This window comes from Mus caroli, chromosome 4 (assembly GCF_900094665.2).
Source record: "Mus caroli chromosome 4, CAROLI_EIJ_v1.1, whole genome shotgun sequence".
Classification (NCBI taxonomy): Eukaryota; Metazoa; Chordata; class Mammalia; order Rodentia; family Muridae; genus Mus; species Mus caroli.
Genome location: NC_034573.1, coordinates 138,806,890 through 138,825,441, shown reverse-complemented (window position 1 = coordinate 138,825,441; position 18,552 = coordinate 138,806,890). Strand labels below are relative to the sequence as shown.

Genomic DNA, 18,552 nt, shown 5'->3' with positions numbered 1-18,552 from the left:
ACCAAGGGAATGTGTGGCACTGGAGCCAGGTGCTATCACCAACCTCTACCTGCTTTTCTTTTTCCTTGTCCACTGCTAGGAGACAGTTCCCTCCTTCCCCATCGGCCCCGAAGATCCCCTCCTGGCAGATCCCAGTGAAGTCTTCATCACCCTCCAGCCCCGCGGCTGTCAACCACCACAGCAGTAGTGACATCTCCCCTGTCAGCAACGAGTCTACGTCATCCTCTCCTGGGAAGGACAGCCACAGCCCGGAGGGCTCCACGGCCACATACCACCTGCTGGGTCCCCAGGAAGAGGGTGAAGGGGTGCTAGATGTCAAGGGCCAGGTGAGGATGGAGGTGCAGGGTGAGGAGGAGAAGAGGGAGGACAAGGAGGATGAGGACGATGAGGACGATGACGTCAGCCATGTGGATGAGGAGGACGTCCTTGGGGTGCAGAGGGAGGACCGACGGGGCGGCGATGGGCAGATCAATGAGCAGGTAGAGAAGCTGCGGCGGCCGGAAGGCGCCAGCAATGAGACTGAGCGAGACTAGGGCTGGCACTTGGCCGCCCGCCTTCCCAGTGCCCCGGGACATCAGAGGCAGGTGGGCAAGGGCTGCGGCTCTGCCTCCACGACGGGGCGGAAGCCCAGGTAGGGGTGGGGCTGCCCTTCAGCGCAGCAGTGTGGGCTGCATTTCTGTTCACCAGCCTCCCAAACACGGCCCAGCCCCAGCCCCAGCCAGTCCCAGTGGCTCTGGCTGTCCACAAGCCAGGCAGAGAACTCAGGAGCTCTGCACTCTACGCCCCTGCTGCCTCGCCCCCTCCCTGACAGGTGTCTTGTCAAGGTGTATCCTCCGAGTATCTTGACCACCTGGCACCATGCATGGCCAGAGCTCATGTCACCTCCTGCCTCTGTCACCTCAGTGCAGGGAAACTATGGCCCCTGTGGTCTTGCTGTCTCTCCCACTGTGCCCTGGCCTGGCTTGTGGCTTCTTCTTTGCCTGTTCCAAAAGCCAGGGCCCTGGGCCTGCTCTTCATCTCGCGGGCCTCCCAGGACCCAGCCTTCCAAAGTTGGGTCCTGGCTGACAGATGCTGCTCTTGGGCACCTGTCCCCACCCCACCTGCCCTGCTGTCCTCTGTACCACACAAGACGTCTCGCTTGCTGTGTCGTGGTTTAGCTCCTCGGTGGTGAGGCGTGCTTCTCCCTCCTGGTGGAGCCAGGCAGCAGGGCCTTCCTGACCAACAGCCATGTCTGTCCTTCCCACTGAGAAACACATGTTCATTTATGTGATCATGTATAGATTTCAGAATATAAGATATGACTGTACATAATTGTAATAAATACAAGTTGCCATATTTAATTCCTGGCTCTGACCTCGTCTGCTAGCCCGTGCCTCGGAGGTGGGTCTCAGCTAAAGCTCCACCAGCTAACTACCAGAGCTGGGCCCTGAGGGACCTGTCAGAGGCACTCACCTACAACTGGAGGGGCTCCTTCCTCGCGCTGGTGTCTGTGGAGGGCGACATTCCCCCGAGAGCAGGAGGGAAGGGACTCGTTACTGTATATAGACCTGGTGCTGCAGGATGAGCTGCCTTCCTTAAATGGATGCACATTCCCCAGGAGCCTGTCTGCTCTGCTGAGCCGCTCAAGCCCGCCCTGTCTCCCTTTAACCTTCACAGCGTGCTGAGCTGTGACCAGAAAGCTGGGGGGCAGGAGGAGTGCCTTCCAAGGGACAGTCTCTACTCCGTCCACCAGGGCTGGCCATGCCTGGAGCCATGGAGTTTCCTGTCATGCGCCTCATGCGGATGGGGGCCTGGGAAGTGGAGAGTGCCTGGTAGAGGCCACTGCTGCCCCTCCAGAGGCTCCAATGGTCGCTGCCTCTCACTGTCTGGGAAAGGAGGGGATACCTACACACCAGCATGGCTGAGGGGGTGACCGTAGTGTGACCGTGGGCTGCTTTGTAGGACATACACACCAGCGTGGCTGTGGGGGTGACCGTGGGCCGCTTTGTCCCAGAAGATATCTTCCCCCACACACACACCCCTTTCTCTGTCTCAGGTCTTCCTGTCATCATCTCCCATGAATCCTAGGTCTGCATCTCTAGCCTCCTGGTCCTAGAGAGAGGCAGCACCCTGGCAGGCACTTCCCTGCCATCATTCTTTTTCCTGTCCCTGCCCCGTGACGTCCCCAAGGAAACCATGTTTCTTCACTCCTGGGGATGACCAGCCTACATGGCTGGGAGACCTCGCTCCCCCAGGAACCTCAAGGAGTCCCAGTGTCAGGCAGGGTGTAGACCTGAGCCATCAGAGGGCTGGACCGTGCCCTCTAGTGAGTGGATCACCGGGGAACACTGTTGCTACCGTTGTCGGTACAGTAACCGTCTGTACTGCCATAACTTCTGAGGTCCCTTCTAAAAAGAAGCAGAAAAGTCTAGAGGGGCAGATACCCTGGGTCAGAAATGAAGCCAGAGTTGGGGCTGGGACAGCAAGTGCTAAGTGCTGTCATGTTGTGCTTGTTAGGGACATAGGAGCTGGGCCTGGAGGAGGTCTGTGCCCCTGAGCCTTCCCCACCTGGGCGTTACCAGCTTGGAAGGTTCTGGGCTCAAGCTCAGAAGAGAAGGGACAGAAACCTGAGTTCAGCTTTTGAGGACGGACTCTGGCGTGACTTCAGGGAAAGGAAAGCCCCTCCCCAAAACTGCGTGAGGGCTGCCTAATAAAGTCGGCTGCTGGACGGGGGAAACAGCCCTTTGAAAAAAAAGCCTTTCATTAGAAAAATAATGCATTTCATCCAAATAAGGTAAAAATATTTGGAATGGGGCAGAAGAGAGCAGCAGGCAGCGCCCGCCCGTCAGGCCCTTTCTGGAAGGGAGTGCACTATCAAACTCAATTACGATGTCTTTTTATAAAGTGTCGTTTGGGAGACGATGAACCCCAGTGTTTGGAGGCCATGCCCAGCTGTCTTGATCCCCCTGTATGAGCTCTCCTCAGACTCAGGCCTCCCCCAGAACCGGGTGACTCATTGGAACTACCTTGGGCAGGGCAGAAAGGCCAGATTGGGGGGTGCCACCCAAAGAGGAAGCAGTGCGGGGTTCGAGGACATCTGGAGCTTGTGTGGGGCCTGCTTTGGGCTTCGCGGGTACTGTTGGTAGGGAAAAGGGTTGCCCAGGGACTACTAAGTTTGTGTCTCAACTATCAGACTTCTCTGTTGTATGTGTGCATGAGTACATATATTTAGGAAAAACTTGTGACTTGGGAGGGAAGAGAGGGACCTGCTACCCGGACGACTGAGTTAAGACTCGTTCAGTGGTGTGCCTCGCTCGCTCACTCTTGTATACAGTGCAACCCTCCTGGTGCTGACTAGCTTGCCCATTGATAGAAGAACAGCCTCTGGCTGTCCTCTGGGGTCCTCATACCCTCTACTTACTCTGGGATCTAACCAGGCTTGAGAAGACACTGGCTCAGAGCCCAGGGAAGGAAGAGACAGACTGGAGTCACCTCAGGAGCATGCTGAGTTCAGGGCTGGTTCATGCCTGTGCTACTGCCCACATTACATACGGCCATGGAGGCTGGCCGTTTCCACAGCCCTGCCTGCACAGCTCAGCCCCAGAGCATAACCCCAAGACTCTTCATCAAAATGAGTCTGAGAGCTCAGCCTGCATTGTGGGGGACTTGCCTGTATGATGACCAAATCTTTACAGTTCGCTTTCATTGGAGGCTTTAAGGTCGGTGTCCTCCCAGAAGAGGTTAAGATCCCTAGAGCCGCCTCTGGCTGTGTGGTGAGACCTGGAAAGACTTTAAAGGGCTAGGGATGTTGAGTCCGGTAGCATGGTCCAGCTGCCTGAGGAGCCGCCACAGCAAGGACTGTTAGAGCCAGCTCTGGAGAGACCCTTAAAGGATAAAGAGAAGTTGGGCAGTGGTGGTACACGCCTTTAATCCCATTACTTGGGAGGCTGAGACAGGTGGATTTCTGAGTTCGAGGCCAGCCTGGTCTACAGAGTGAGTTCCAGGACAGCCAAGGCTACACAGAGAAACCCTGTGTCCAAAAAACAAAAACAAAAAACCAAAAGGATATAGAGAAGAAAACCCACATAAACAGAGCAGTGGACGTGGCTTTCTGTGCAGCCGCTCCTTGACAGCCAGGGAGCCCACCCTACATTGAAAAAAAAGTTAAGCAGGGAATTCATAGAACACACTCGTGTCCATCCCCACCCCCACTGCGACCTGGCACACTGGCACGGGGCTGTTGCCCTTGCCGTGGCTTGGAGGCTGCTTCTGGTTAAACCGTGCTTTGCTCTCTGTGTGTGTGCATGCCCACGAATGTGCACACAAAGGCCAAAGACAGCCTCCGGGGTCATCCTCAGGAGCACTGTCCGCCTCCTCTGAGACATCTCTCCTTGGCCTGCAGCTCACCGGCTGGCCATGAGTCCTAGCAGTCAGCAGTTTCTGCCTCCCCAGCCCTGGGTTACAGGTGTGTGCCACCAAGCCCAGCATTTGTATGCGGGTTCTGTTGATCAAACTCGGGTCTTTGTACTTGCAAAGGAGATGCTTTAGCAGCCAAGACATTCCTCTGGCCTCCGTACACCCTAACTAAAGCTACGGTAACTTGGGTGTGTGTGTGTGGCTTGACACCTGGCTAACCTGTAACCCTGACTGTGGCGTCCTCTCCAGCGCTCTTGGCAAGGGACCTCTATAGATTCAGGGTACAGCAGTTGGCCTGTAAAGGCTCAGGCAAAGCTAAAGGCTGCAAGTTTTGAGGCAGGCAGGTTTGGCAGAGAAGTGGGGGGGTGTGTCTTCTTTTAGTCATGTGATTCCCACAGAGGCCAAGCAGCTGCCCTCCACCCCGTGGAAGTCCCGTTCTTTCAGCTTGGGACAGGTTGGGACAGCACTTGCCAGAAAGGATGGCATAGTGGCCCCCCTTCACTTCTGCAGGGTCTTCAGATCCTAGCATCCTGGGGGTCTTGCTTCTTGGAAACCCGACCTGTCCTTAGCAGGATGTTTATCCCTGTGTCCTGGCTCTAGGCCAAAGCCACCTGTGGAGCTGGAGCCACCTCTCATGACAGTGAATTGACACTTGTGTTGCCCAGTGGCCTGGATAGGGTACTGTCTTAGTACTGTATACCCCCCACTACCATCCTGAGCTAGAGACAGGGTCTGCTCCAGCAGCTGACCCCATTACTAGAACACCCTGGCCAGTGCTGTCTGGGAAAGAGGCTGGCCGCTGAGATCAGTGGCGAACCTGCACAGCTGCTTCCAACTCATTCCTCCATGCTACAAAACCCTTGAATTTGCCCCAGTTTGGGTGTTGAAATGTCACAGCACCACAGCTAATTAAAACCCAGAACAAAAACATGTTTTACAGCATTTCGTACCGAGTCCAGTACAGGCAATATCACGGGGCCCGGGTCTTGGGGTGGAGTGCCACCCACAACAGCTAGCTCCCTCCTAGCTCTAGGGGCAGGGGTGGAACACCATCCAACTGGGCTCATATACCTGATGCAGGGGTGTGTGCCCTTCTTGGCCCTTCAGGGGCAGCATCCATCTCTGGAGGGATACCTAGTACCAGTCCCTGGACTCTCTGCAGGTTGCTGGGAAGCAGGTTCCACCGTCCCCTGGATGTGAGTCCGCCAAGGTCTAGCCAGGCCCAGAAAGCTTAGGGACAGGAGATGTGGGGATATTTGGGGAGACCCATCAAGACTAGTGAACTGCCTAAGTGCCCCCTCCCTTGGGCCTCATGAGTCTACCCCCAAAACTACCTCCACTCCTCAAGTCCCACCCTAGTGACTACTGTGCTGTGCCCGGGGGTGGGGAGGGGAGCTCCGAGGCCACACCACCCACCAGTCTATCACCAGCTGAGCTTGGGACTTGGCTCCCTGCCTCCCCTCAGGCCCCACGGGAGGCCACGCAGCCCACCAGGGCCTCTGAAGCTCCAATAAAGGCTTTAATTTGTTGAACTTGTGTTTTATCCCATAAATTAGTCACTGTTTTATTTAACAGAATCAAGATATCCACAAACAACAGGCGAGTTCCAACTTGAACATTTTAATAAGACCAAAAAAAGTCTCTATTTTCATGTCTGTTAGAAACATATTTATGTAAATAGCTTGTGGGCTGAGTTCCAGGAGCAAAGCAGAGAGGGAAGGGTGCTCTGAGCTGGGCTGGAGGAGAGCCTCTGGTGGGAGTACCCATCCTGGCATCAGTGGGTGAGGCTGTGCACGCTCTGGTCCCTGTACCCACACTGCCTGGAGCCTGAGTGTGCTCCAGGCTCAGTGAGGGGCATCAGTGCACAGCAAGGACCCAGCTTTATGAGAACGTGGCTGGTGAGAATGTGACAGGCGGTGTGATGGTAGGGAAGACCATGGATGGCTCTAGATTCTCTTCCCAGTGTCCTTGGGCAGCTCTGGTCACTTCGAGACCAACTCAGAGTGGGACTGGCACAATGCTGGTGAGGCTGAGGCCGAGGGACAGTGTTGGGGTAGAGGCCACGTGACCTCTGAGAGCAGCAGGGCACCTGTACTTCCACCCAAACCGGCAGAAGTTTGACTGAACTTCCAAAGGTGTCCTCGGCCCTGGGGCCATCAAGGCCAGGAGCTCAGGCCTTGGTGTGAAGGCTGCAGACCCATGACACTAGTCCTCTGGATCTGCCACCATGTGCTCCAAGCTGGAGCCTCGCCAGCATCCGGATGGATCCGGGTACGTGCTGTTCCTAGACTGGGCAGGTCCCTGCAGGAAGAAGGAAGGAGCTGAGGGACTCCCTTGCCAAGTGGCAGTCCTGTAGCCCCAGAGAATACACAGGAGGGCTGGCCAGAGTGTGGGACCTAGGGAGGCTTGAGGCTCCAATGCCAGGTGGCCCTTTCCAGGAGTGGTTCCTGGGACTCAAGTGGCGTTCGGGTGGGGTTGAAGGGAAGAGCAAGACCTGAGTCTCCATCTTTTCCCTTTAGTAAATAGTGGGAGAACCTGGCCTTATGCCCAGATGCAAAACTAGTCTGTCCCAGCACCCCTGCTCTCCGGGCTTTAAAGTAGCCAAGTCTCCCCTCCTCTCCCTGGGCTGGTATTTGGATCTTGGCTGTGCCTAGGCTACCCTACACATTGGGTCATGGCCAGCCTCTTGGGGATAATTTTAAAAATAAAAGATAACGTGATGTTTTTTTTTTTCCAGTTTTTATTGAGTGAAAATGTCAAACCTTGCATCAGTCATGCAAAAAAAAAATCAAATAAATAAAACACATATATTAAATTTCTAATAGCACTAAATTCAAGTGGAAAAATATTCAGTTCTTAATAACCAGGTGCCGAGGAGACCAGATTCAAGTAATCAGAGCGCGCGCTGTTCAGGTCGGTTTCATGGTCTGCATTTTTTTTTTTTTGTCTCAAAACCTCTCTATATATCTCTATATATCTATATATGTATATACATATAGATATATACACACATATGTGCATACATATTACTTTTATATTTATATATATACACATACATAGTTATAAAACATTAAAAAGAGCATTGGTGGGTCAGGCATCGTTTTCCTCACAGAAAGAAAATAAAACAAAAATTACACATTAAAATTCAAGATGAGCTAGCAATGGCTTATAGTCCTAATGTGCAATATGAGGCTTACAAAAGGCTAGACTGCGCACTCTCCGCGGCTTCTTTTTTATTTTTCTTTTATAATTTTTTATTTGATTTTGCTACATTGAAAAATCTTTTTATTTTGTTTTGTTTTGTTTTTCTTTTCCTTTACAAAACTCCTTCCACAGAGGCAGAGTCCTGTGGTAGGTCAGAATCTGGGCGAACGAACTCTCAGCAGCATGGAGGCTCTGGCAGGGCCGGTTAGCAATCAGCGCGTTGCCTGTTGGGTACCCTCATCTCTCAGCTGTATGTACCCTCCCTGCTCCCTCTCCAGTTCAGATGGTCCTGGCTTTCTGGCTGTGGGCAGCCAAGAGGGGACACACACACACACACACACACACATACACACAGATACACACTCTCACACACATACACACACTCTGATACAGATAAAGAAAACCACTGCCCCATTTGGGCAGGCCCCCTTTAAAGACCTGTGGGCGGGGCTTCCTGCTGGCAATTACTTGTTGCCGAATTGGCCTGGTTTCTTCCAGCCTGGCACTAGCCAGAACCTGGAGTGCACAGGTTTAGCCCACAAGGCCGGCCTCAGGCAGCCTGCCCCTACCAGAATCTGGAGCAGCCTCTGGCCAAGTGAGTGCCTGCAGGTGAACCCTGTGCAGAGTCTAAGTGGCCTCATTGCCTCCGGGAAAGGGGCATTTTGGAAAAGGAACCAGATCTGGGTGGGCTGCACCTGCACGAAAGCATCCCAAATAAAATAATAAAACAAAACTGGAACGAGAGAGAGAGAGAGAAAAAAAAAAGCCCTATAAAGCCACACGCATAACCAACAGAAAAACCCTCAAATGTTAAATTAGCTACAAACTTGTATCAAGAGAATAGTCTTTTTTTTTTCCTTGTCTCTACAAAATTCAAGTTAAAAGTTGGAATCCCGCAGCCCCCATCAGTGCTAGTGTGAGGACAAAGCCTCACACCGAGGCCTCAAAGTAAATGCACAGCAATTGCACTCGGGTCCCCAAATCCCAGGGCTGGGCTGAAGGCGAGGCGAGGCGAGGCTCCCCCACACTCACCTGCTTTTTTGTTTTTGTTTTTTTGTTTTTTTTTTTTTTCCGTTTTCCCCCTTCTCTTTTTGTTCTATGTAGAATAATAACCTTTACAGGAAAAATACTGTACAACTTTCTTGGATTTTTTTTTTCCATTTTGATTATTAAAGCCAAAACCAGTCGCAGCCTTCCTGTTTGCACCAGTGGCTGAGACCCTCACCTCCAGGCCCCCACCAGCTGTGCCTGCTTTGGGCCACAGCCTCAATTCGCTGGAGGGTGGGCTGGGGCCTGAGTGTCACCAGACCTGGACCACAGCTTGGGGGCGGGGATGCCGGCTCGCTGCTGATTCCATGAGATTCCCTCCATGTCCCTGTAGTGTCACCCGTGCTGATGCTGACCGTCTTCGGCCGGCCCTCCCCTGAGCCAGGGGGAGGTCTTAGCTGCATTGGAGGGGGGGACCCAGATGCTACAGGAGCTTGCCGCCCCCACAACCCGGTGACCCCCGCGGGGAGCCCCTGAGCAAACAAGGACCTCGCGAGTGGGTACCGAGAGGAGTGCAGGTCAGTGCTGCCACCCCGACACAGCACCTGCTATTCCCTGAACACCCGCTCGGGCGGGCGGGCGGGGAGGGCGCGGGCGGCCCGAAGCACCAGAGGGGTCCCCGCCTCTGCCCTGAGACGGACTCGGGGTCCGGAAGCACCGGCGGGGCCAGGGCGCCTCACTCCCTGGGGCGGCCCAGCGGGGTCTGTACACAGGGGTTCACATACAGAGCAGTTCTAGAGGGGGCTGGGGTGGTGCGGCGGCTAGGGTGATGCGGCGGTGGGCGCGGGGCCGGGGCCACCCAGGGCTGCCAGCGGGGTCCGCGCGCCCGCCTCGCCCGCAGCCTCGAGCAACGACTCCTCCGAGTCGGTGCGCAGGTCCTCGTCGTCGTCATCATCATCATCATCCTCGTCGTCGTCGTCCTCTTCATCGTCATCCTCGTCGTCGTCCTCGGCCTCCTCCTCCGGCAGCTCCAGCTCCTCGTCGTCCTCTTGGGAGGACTCTCCAGCGGTGGCTGTGGCTGTGGTGGTGGTGGTGGTGGCAGCGGCAGCGGGGGTGGGCGCAGCGGGGCCGTCCCGAGTCCCGGAGGCGGTGACAGGTGGGCCGGGGTCCCCCGTGTCCCCGAGCAGGCCTAGGCCTGCAGCCGCTGTCTGCAGGAAGAGCAGCGAGCCCTGCTCAGCGGCCAGCGTGAGGGAGCCGTCCAGGTTGACGGGCGCACCCGGAGAGGCTGCGGGAGGCTCCCCTCGCTCCTGCTTCTCGTGCTTGCGCTTGTGCGAGTCCATCTGCGACATGCCCACCACTGTGTGGCGGCAGCCCGGGTAGGTGCAGTGGAAGTGCGAGCACTTGAGCTTGTACTTGCAGTCGGGCACTGCGCAGTCGGCGCTCGAGCTGAACTGGCAGAAGCCAGCGGCGCTGATCACGTCCTGCTTGCCGTGGTGCTTGCGGTGCGCAGTGACCTTGGTGCTGTCTGTGCAGCGGAAGCGGCAGCGCAGGCAGTGGAAGTGCGTGCTGGTGCCTGAGAACGGGCAGTCGGCGAAGTGGCAGCTGAGGGAGGCCTTGAAGCGCTTGAAGTCGTCCAGCACCAGGTTGTCCACGCGGTCGTGGTGCTGTGCGTGCTTGTACATGTGCGTGCGTCCGCAGAACTTGTAGCCGCAGTTCTCCCTCGTGCAGTGGTAGTGGGTGACCTTGAGTGAGAACTGGCAGGCTGTATCCTTGCAGTCCTCGTAGAGGTCAAAGCGCCGGAAACCCTCCAGCATCATGCCCTCGTCCAGCATCTTCCGAGACGAGGCTGTCTTCCTTCGCTTGCCAAAGGGAGACATGTCCTCGATGATCCAAAAGCGCTTTTTGGCCCCCGAGGCTGTCGGCATGGAGATGGTGTTCCCTAGGGAGGAGCGGAGAGAGGTCAGCGTGGAAGGGGTGCCCTTTTGGCAGCGTAAGTACCCACGTGGGCACCATTCCCAGGGTCACACCCACAGAGGGCCCCTGATCCTGGCATGGTGGCCAGCAGACACCGCTTAGAAACAACACCCTGGCTTCCCCCTGGCTGGGAGCCTCTCCCGTGGCCCCCTTGGGAACAGCAGGGAGTCCCAGGCTTCCCCTGTCTTCTAGGTCTGCAGGATGACCACACAGGCATCCCGGGTGGCAGCTCTGCCGGGCTGTGGTGGCTGCTTCCTGGCCAGTTTGGGTGGGAAGTGAGGACACATCCCAGCGATAATTGAAGCTGAAGGGGAAGCGGGGAATCTAGGTCGGTGGAGTGTAATTACCCAAGTTGGACCCAGGCCAGGACGCCATCACACGCCTGCCTCTAATGAGGGACAGGCCGGCTCCCTTCCTGCCAGCTAACCAGTCTCCGGCTGCTTGCTTGTCTGTGCAGGGGGAATTGCCTCCTGGAAGCTGAGATGCTGAGTGCCCTAGAGCCATGTGGGCCTCTATCTCCTTGCCCCTAGAAGCATCTTCTTTTTTTTTTTTTTTTTTTTGGTTTTTCGAGACAGGGTTTCTCTGTGTAGCCCTGGCTGTCCTGGCACTCACTTTGTAGACCAGGCTGGCCTCGAACTCAGAAATCCGCCTGCCTCTGCCTCCCGAGTGCTGGGATTAAAGGCGTGCGCCACCACGCCCGGCTAGAAGCATCTTCTTGATACCAGAAGCTCTTTAAGGTTTTGGAGTTCTCTGCCTGGGCTGAGGGACCCCACAGAAATACCAAAAAGGCGCTGCTGCCCTCTCTGTTGGGAGCCTTTGCTGAGGCCTGAACCCAGGAGTCTAGGCTCTCTGCCAGCCATCCTGGTCCCACCCTGATTCTTAGGGATCAGGAAGACCATGGTCACAGTCTTCTCTGTGCCTTCCTGGAAAGTACCTGAACACGCCCGTGGTGGCGTCCTGCTAGCTGCACAGGCACTGGAGATAAGGCACCCAGTTCTAGCATTCAGTCACATATTCCCTGGGACCAAAAGACCCCAGGCCAGGCCCTGCCCAGGGTAGATGGAAGCTTCTTCCTCCCTGAGCCTTCCCAGGATGCCTGGCTACCTACCATTCTGCCTTCAAACTTCTGCAGTAGTATATTGGAGAAAAGGCTCAGCCACCACTCTTGGCAGATGAGAAGAAATCAAGGGCTAGGATGGCGTGGGGGCATCCAGGCAGGGGACAAGGGAGCAGCTCTGGTCTGGGAATCAGTGGGGGACAGAGCACTGCAGCTTGAAGTCATGGGGCTCTGCCTGAGTATGCCGGCCAGAGAGCTTTCAGTGGGCTGAATTCATTTTGCCCTGCTCAGAGCTCTGGGAATCGGATAGCACCTAGGCTCAGTCAGAATGTGAAATGGGAATGGATGGGGATAGGGGTGATGTCTACCCAAGGAGAAGAACAAGCACACCATTTTACACCTAGGGCTGGGACGGCGAGGGCTATCTCAGCCCCTGAACGCTGGGTGAGCCTGGCGGTTCCGTACGTAGCTTTCTTCTCCCTGTCTAGCTCCGGAAGGGAAAGGAGGCCCAAACCTGGGCAGCTCCAAAGCAAACTGAGAATAGCAGGGCTCTGCCCTCACGGTGCCAAGGACCTCACAGGTCACCTGGCAGGACCCTGGCAGTAATCTGTTCTCTGAGGTATTTGGCTGTTAGGGGTGTGGGGCAGCCCTGCCCTTGGCTCTGCTGGCCACAGGAAAGGATCCAGTCGTGGATCACACACAGCCTTGAGGCTCGGTCGGGGTGTCAGACACTGGCAAGAAGGCATGTTTGAGTTACCTGCAGCATCCTGAACTAGGGGGGCGTCACTTTTTACTGGAGTTGGAGTGGCAGTGACGGGCGGAAAGCTGGGCGGGCTGCTGATGGGGTGGGCCAGGCCCCGGCTGGCTCCCAGAGTGGCACTGAGCAGAGAGTATGACAGACAGGACGGAGAGAAGAGGCATGGGAGGGGGGGAAGGGGAGGCCGGAGCACAGCCGGTGGGAAGGATGGAGTCAGGGTGGGCGGTGCAGCCCCGCGAGCAGCCTCGTCACCAGCCGCAGCAGGAGGAGGAAGAGGAGGAGGAGGAGGAACCGGGCAGCCTGGAGAGGATGAAGAGAAGCAGAGAAAAACAAAAAGAACAAACAAACAAACAAAAACAAAAACCCAAATGAGAAACCCAATGGCAAGTGCAGTATGGAGATATGTGGACAGATGAGCAGAAAGGTTCAGCAAGGAAGAAGGTGGGGAAGGAGAGAGACTGCTTGGTGCAGTGTGGGCAGAGTTCATGGTGGGAGGGCCTTTCAGAGGACATGGCAGGGAGGCAGGAACCTCTGGGGGTGGGGGGGTCCGCTCTGGGTTCTGGATGGAGGCTGGGACTGAGGCCATGAGGAGGCTGGTACAGGGGCTATGGTGCTTTCTCTGGGGCTAATGGGACAAGCCCTGGCCCCTCTCTGGGGAAACTGAAATGATCTGGGGGAGGGAGGGCAGCAGGGATGTGGGCAGAATGGCCAGAGGAGAGGCCTCAATGCCCAACGTTATACAAGCTTGTCTGCTGCATTCCACCTTGGCCTCCTTGGAGGCCGCTTGACTCTCAACCTGTGTCCCAAGCGCGACTCGGCTGGGCCTGGGCCACTCACCTGCAGCTGTGCTCTCGTTGCCCACAGGGGTGCTGGAACAACTACGGTCCATGGTGGAAGACTCTGAGGACGCCGCTCCAGGGCTACAGCCTGTATAGTCCATGCCCTCGTCTGTCTCGGCATCCATTAGGCTCGGGGGACCCTGGAAGAAAGGAGAGGGGCCCTAAGGTAGTAGCCCACGGCTTCCTTGGGCATTATGGGTAACATGGGGCCCTGCACCTAAAAGGAAGGACAGTTGAGCCACGTGGGGGGCTCTCACCTGGGACGGGGGCACTCGGTCAAAGTTCTTCCCTAGCATCCTCCGCATGTGCTTCCGGGCATGGGAGGTCATCTGGTGCTTGAGGAGAAAGGAAAACTGACAACCTTCCCGGATGCAGTGGAAGTGGCTGTTCACCTGGTTGTACTTGCAGCCTGTGGGTGTGAACACAGCAGCCATGAGCCTCCCCAGATAGTGTGCTGGGCACAGAGGTGACGTGCCGCATAGGCAGGTGGCATCTGGGGGAATACCTCTAACTAGCTCATTCCAGGAAGCCAAGTCAGCCTGGCTGGCTAATCCGTGGCCTCCCCTCTGGCTTATTCTATACACTCCTCCCCGAGAAGCCACAGATCCGTGGCCAAGGGGCCTTCAGGAAAGGACCTCTCTCAGCCAGCCACCTTGTTCAGATTGTTGGTCAGCCGGCCTCCACCCTGCCTCCGCCCTCCTAGGCTGAGAACAAACAGAGCAGGCAGGACCTAAACAGGCATCAGCTCAGGGCAGGCGAGGGCCTGCCCGTTGCCATGGTACCGGGCTGGCCAGGTGTCTTATGTCACCTCCCAGCTTTGTTTGGCCCCAGCTACTACCAAAGCCACCAAACTGTTGAGTAAAGAACAAGTCCCCTGACAGCTGAAAGCCAAGCCCAGCACAGCGGAGGCCACCAGGTGTGGGCACCTGCTGCTGTGGTTACCGGCCCTCCTCGGGCCAGGGATCCTCTCTAAACTAACACTTGAAGGAAAGGGTTTTTTTCTTTCTCTTCTGGCAGTTCTGGACTGTCTCGGCCGTCTACGGAGGGCCCAGACTGGAGGTGACAGCAACCTCCAGGAACTCCAAAGGCACCTACCACCGTGAGCACATGACCAGGAGAAGCCTGCCCGGTAGACAAAACATCTATCCACCCGCCCTTCCCTATCTTCCAGCTTCCGGTCCATTCCTAGGAAAGTTCTGCCCCACATCTGCAGGTCTATAGAAGCTTGCCCTGGGCCTAAATTTGCCATGGTGAGGCTAAAGGGTAGGCTCTGCCCTCTGCCTGTGGGCCTGAGGCTCTTCTCCATAGGGCCAGAGCAGGAAGGTATCAGAGAGGCATCGGAAGACACCCGCTGCCAAGCTCGGAAGCACCCAGAGCCTCCGTCTCTCGCACATCATGTACCTCAGTTTTTGTAAGCATGTGCTAAAGGTTTTAAAAAGTAAATAAATAACTGAAATGGCAAACAGCTCGTTTTGGACAAAACCCTCAAAACTGACGGGCTCACAGGACGTCCAAGTCTTATCTGTCCAGTTGGGGAAGCAAGAGTAGCAGAGCTGGGGATGCCAGGGTGTGGTCCCAGGGTGTCGCCTTGGGGTGGGGATGATGCTTGGGGCCGCCCTCGCTGTCCCTCTGGGACGTCTGGGCTCTGATGCTTGACAACTTGTCAGACAGTCAGACAACACTTGGCGGATGACGTCTGTGATATCGTTCACGGATCATGGGGCTGGGATGGTGGCAACAGTACCTGGAAAGGTGGCCCGGGCCTACTGGAAGTCCCTGCCCACCCTTGGAGTACCTAGCCTTCCGCACTCCTCGCGCTTGGTGAAGTATTTGAACCCGTTGGCTGCCCGTCGCTCAGCCTTCTCATGCTTCTTTATATGCCATGGCAGTTTGGTGGTGATGTTGGTGACAAAGTAGCAGCCCGGCCGGAGGCAGTGGTAGTGTCCGCGCATCCGGAACTCACAGTGCTGCGGAGGGAGGCGAGGCATACGTATGTGCGTCAGGCCAGGCAGGAACATCTGTGAGCTCCTGCTTGTCTCTGGGCCATGGAAAGGTTCTCTGCACTTGTGTTCTTCCGTGCCCACAGTTAGAAAACACAATTGCGTGAAGCAGTAGGTCTGCTTCGTCGCATCATTAAAACATTTTGTACCTCTTTGCTAATGCCACACCCAGAGCAGACATCACTAACCTGTTTTCAAGTTTGTCCCTGTATGACAAGACCTGGGCAGACATCACTAATCTACCCCAGCACTCCCAACCTAGGCAGACATCACTAATCTATTGTAACAGTCTTTTCTGCACACTTAGACCTTACCTGTGACTACTCAGGCAGCCTACCAATCTTGGAGACTGGGCCTTTAAAGAGAACCTGATCTGTCCTTTCTGCCAGGCATGGACTGTTCTATTTCTTTATCCAATGAGCCTATTTTAAAATTCTAGGCCTCTAGGGAAAGGGGGCATAGCTATTTCCAGGATGGGCACAAATGATGTCAAACACGCGGTGGCTGAGATAGCATTTAGTCACCACTGGGAGTTAGGCCTGAAATGACAGCCCTCACCAATTGAGCATCAGTCTGGACCCCTGCCCAGGGGCCTCTAGGGGCTCTGGGGACAGACAGTGGGTGTCCTTTCCAGTGTCTAGTGCAGGCCAACTTTAAAATGGTGTGAAAAGTGGAGTCTCTGCCAGGAGAAGCTTGCCCTGGGCCTTGAGTCTCCCCCGCCCCGCCTCACTGACCTGGTTGGGACACAGGCACTGTAGAGAGTAGTAAGCAAACTGGTCTCGCACGTTCACCAGGCTGTTACTGGGGTTGATGTGGTCCAAGCAGTGGGACTCAGCCTTGCCCGAGGTCTTGCAGACGTACTTGCAGTTCCCAAAGAGACAGTGGAAGTGGAACTTGCTGGCATATTTGCAGTCCGTCGCCAGGCATGGATCGCTAGAAGGAAACCACAGCCCAGAAGGTCATTGGCATCCCAAGCCCTCCCGCTGATGTCCTCTCTGGGTTTGTGTTAGGGTTCCCTCCTCAGTCACCAGGAGTGTAATCGAGGGGAACACAGTGGGTCACCCTCCTGCTCAACGGGAACATTCAGCTAGAGACTACAGATCCCAGCATGCATCCCTGTCTCCTTTTGGGAACTCTTGCCTGGTAGATGGGGTTTGCCATAGACAGGGTGCTCAGAGCAGTGCATGCTGGGACATGTAGTTTCCAAGGCCACACCCCAGGATTAGAGATAAGAGGACTGCATTAACTTCTTGGGCATAAAAATAATGGATAGTGCTGCCATTCCTGGCTGGGTGCCAGCAAGGGCTTGGCTGGCAAGACATGGCATTGCGTGGATGTGGCTGACTGACAGACTGCAGATGGGTGGGCAGATCTACCAGGAAGAGCCACTACCATGGGGTGTGAGCAAGTGGTAGCATGTGCCTGGTGTCAAATCCTGCCAGGGCTCACAGCTGCTGGAACATCCCAGGGTCAACTGAGGCCTACAGTGCCCGCCTACCCAGAGAACCTAGGGGCCTGGGGAGTGCTGGGGCTGGCGGAGGTGCTGATGAGCGGGAAGGAGCTGGAGCCCCCCCCCCCCAAGTGTCTCTGAGGGTTGAGCACCAGGGAGCTGCAGCCATGGCTGGGAGCCCCCAGGCTATGGAGAGATGTGGTCTCCAGAGAATGGACCCATGGTGGGAGCTCTGGGCAGGTTCAGGAAACTAAGGAGGCTACCACATCAGGAAAGGAGGAGACAAAAGAGCCCTGTACCCTTCCGTGCCATGGGCCCAGCCCCAGGTTCTCAGAGAGGGAGGACAGCTGTTACTCAGGTGGTATAAATAATCCAATTTATTACTTTTTATTGAGAACAGGAAGCCACACACTTTATGATACAAAGTCACCGTTCTCGCCACAAGAAGCCACCACCATTAAGTGAAGAAGGTTCCTTCCACCCTTGACCACGGTGTGGACCTTGAGGGGCCTAGGCCCTGCTCCCACCCATGCCTTCCCTGTCCTATTGACTCAGCCTGGGTATGCACCACAGAGCTGGCCAGCAAGGTGACCCCAAGGGAACACAGCCTTTTTGTAGGACCAGGAAGTTTCCTGAGGGACCCCCATACCTAGCTCACCCCAGCCAGTCCTTGAAGGATCCCAACAGATCGCTGGGGATAAGGCTGCTTGCGCCCTCATCCCCCACTTACTGGCTGCTCGGTACAAGCGTACAGTTGGAAAACTAAATCCCAGAGGCTGAGGGCTGCCAGTGTAACTCTGCGAGGGTGAGGAGCAGGGCCTCCTTGCTGCCCTGGCCATACCCACTCCCAAGACACAGGGACAGGTGCCGGCTCATGGAGGGACTCACTTGTCCTGGAACTGGAGGAACCCGGGTTTGACCTGAGGCTTGGCGCTCTCTAGAGACGTCGTCGCCAGGGGCGAGGTGGGCAGGTGAGGCACTGAGGAGGGAATCTGAGGCATCTGGGGTATGGTGGAAGCCAGCTGCTTCCAGGCGAGCAGGGTAGGGGTGGAGGGCACAGAGACCGGGCTGGGAGCAGGCCCCTCCAGAGAAGATCCAGCGACCACGGTGCCAGGAGGTGCTGGCGGGGACGAAGGTGCCAAGGGAGGTTTGGTCTCAGCAGCAGAGGTCGGGAAGGAAGCCTCTGGGGTTCCTTTTGCTGTTCCTCCTTCCGTCCGGAAGTGGAAGCTATGGGAGGCAGAAGAGGGTGTCTCAGGACATCAATCAATAGGCCCCACGGCCGGGTCAGTCCTTCCCTGTCTATGCCTGCTTGGCACTTCATGTGACCCTATTACAGTGGAGCTTAGCATTCCTCATATGGACCCCACCTGAGGAGGGACTCACTATCAATCTGAATCTGGGATAGACCCTAACTCCATCATCTACTGACGACTTGTGTTTTGAGCTCCTCCCTACACCTGGGCTGTGGGAGAGAGAGTAGGCCTGTCTCCTCGGGCCCCTCCCTTCCAGAGGATGCTCTGAGACTCACAGGGGAGGAGGACTCTAAGTGTTTGGTAGGCTCTGGAGACCTACAGCAGCTGGGGAGGAAGCCTGACATGGACCCGGAGAAGTTCTGAGCGCTGGTCCAGGCGGCGCTGGTCAGCCCTTCCCCATCGTCGATACCTGCTTGGCACTTCATGTGACCCTATTACAGTGGAGCTTAGCATTCCTAGTGTGGGCTCTGGAGGTCTACCTGCCTTTTAACTCTATAGAAATCATAAAGACATGGCAATTCATTAGGTCAAAGGAAACAGGAAGGTGTCCCATGTTGCTAGAAAGGCCTGCATCCAGGGTCCCTTGCCCTGGTTCCAAACCAAGTCTTTCCAGCTGGGGTCTGGCCTTTTTAAACA

At 55.9% G+C, this 18,552-nt stretch overlaps 2 protein-coding genes and 1 long non-coding RNA gene across 9 annotated transcripts in view; 2 read left to right on the top strand and 1 right to left on the bottom strand.

Annotated features, from left to right (window-relative positions):
- The window catches only part of Pex14 (peroxisomal biogenesis factor 14), a 144,433-nt gene extending 143,093 nt beyond the window's left edge, over nucleotides 1-1,340 (top strand). The window contains exon 9 of the mRNA XM_021159786.2: nucleotides 80-1,340. Coding sequence (XP_021015445.1) covers nucleotides 80-533 — 454 coding nt within the window. The 3' untranslated portion in view covers nucleotides 534-1,340. The remainder of the gene's footprint in view (nucleotides 1-79) is intronic.
- A 6,155-nt stretch (nucleotides 1,341-7,495) lies between these two features.
- Nucleotides 7,496-18,552, bottom strand: part of Casz1 (castor zinc finger 1) — a 156,450-nt gene continuing 145,393 nt past the window's right edge. For 3 of the 6 annotated variants that reach the window (XM_029476389.1, XM_029476390.1, XM_029476388.1), the window contains 7 exons: nucleotides 17,552-17,890; nucleotides 15,948-16,146; nucleotides 15,009-15,180; nucleotides 13,471-13,622; nucleotides 13,212-13,353; nucleotides 12,375-12,674; nucleotides 9,246-10,525 (listed from right to left, as the gene is read on the bottom strand). In XM_029476389.1, the coding sequence (XP_029332249.1) occupies nucleotides 9,408-10,525; nucleotides 12,375-12,674; nucleotides 13,212-13,353; nucleotides 13,471-13,622; nucleotides 15,009-15,180; nucleotides 15,948-16,146; nucleotides 17,552-17,890 (2,422 nt within the window). In that variant the 3' untranslated portion in view covers nucleotides 9,246-9,407. Of the gene's footprint in view, nucleotides 10,526-12,374; nucleotides 12,675-13,211; nucleotides 13,354-13,470; nucleotides 13,623-15,008; nucleotides 15,181-15,947; nucleotides 16,147-17,017; nucleotides 17,891-18,552 lie in introns of those variants that run through there. The other 3 variants (XM_021159784.2, XM_021159783.2, XM_029476391.1) reach the window with 2 other exon arrangements.
- LOC115030876 lies at nucleotides 9,098-14,676 on the top strand. 2 transcript variants are annotated; one of them, XR_003836459.1, is made up of 3 exons: nucleotides 9,098-9,164; nucleotides 13,239-13,379; nucleotides 14,231-14,676. It is a non-coding gene; the product is annotated as an uncharacterized LOC115030876 (long non-coding RNA). The 2 variants fall into 2 exon arrangements; XR_003836458.1 differs by lacking the exon at nucleotides 9,098-9,164 and adding an exon at nucleotides 10,521-10,576.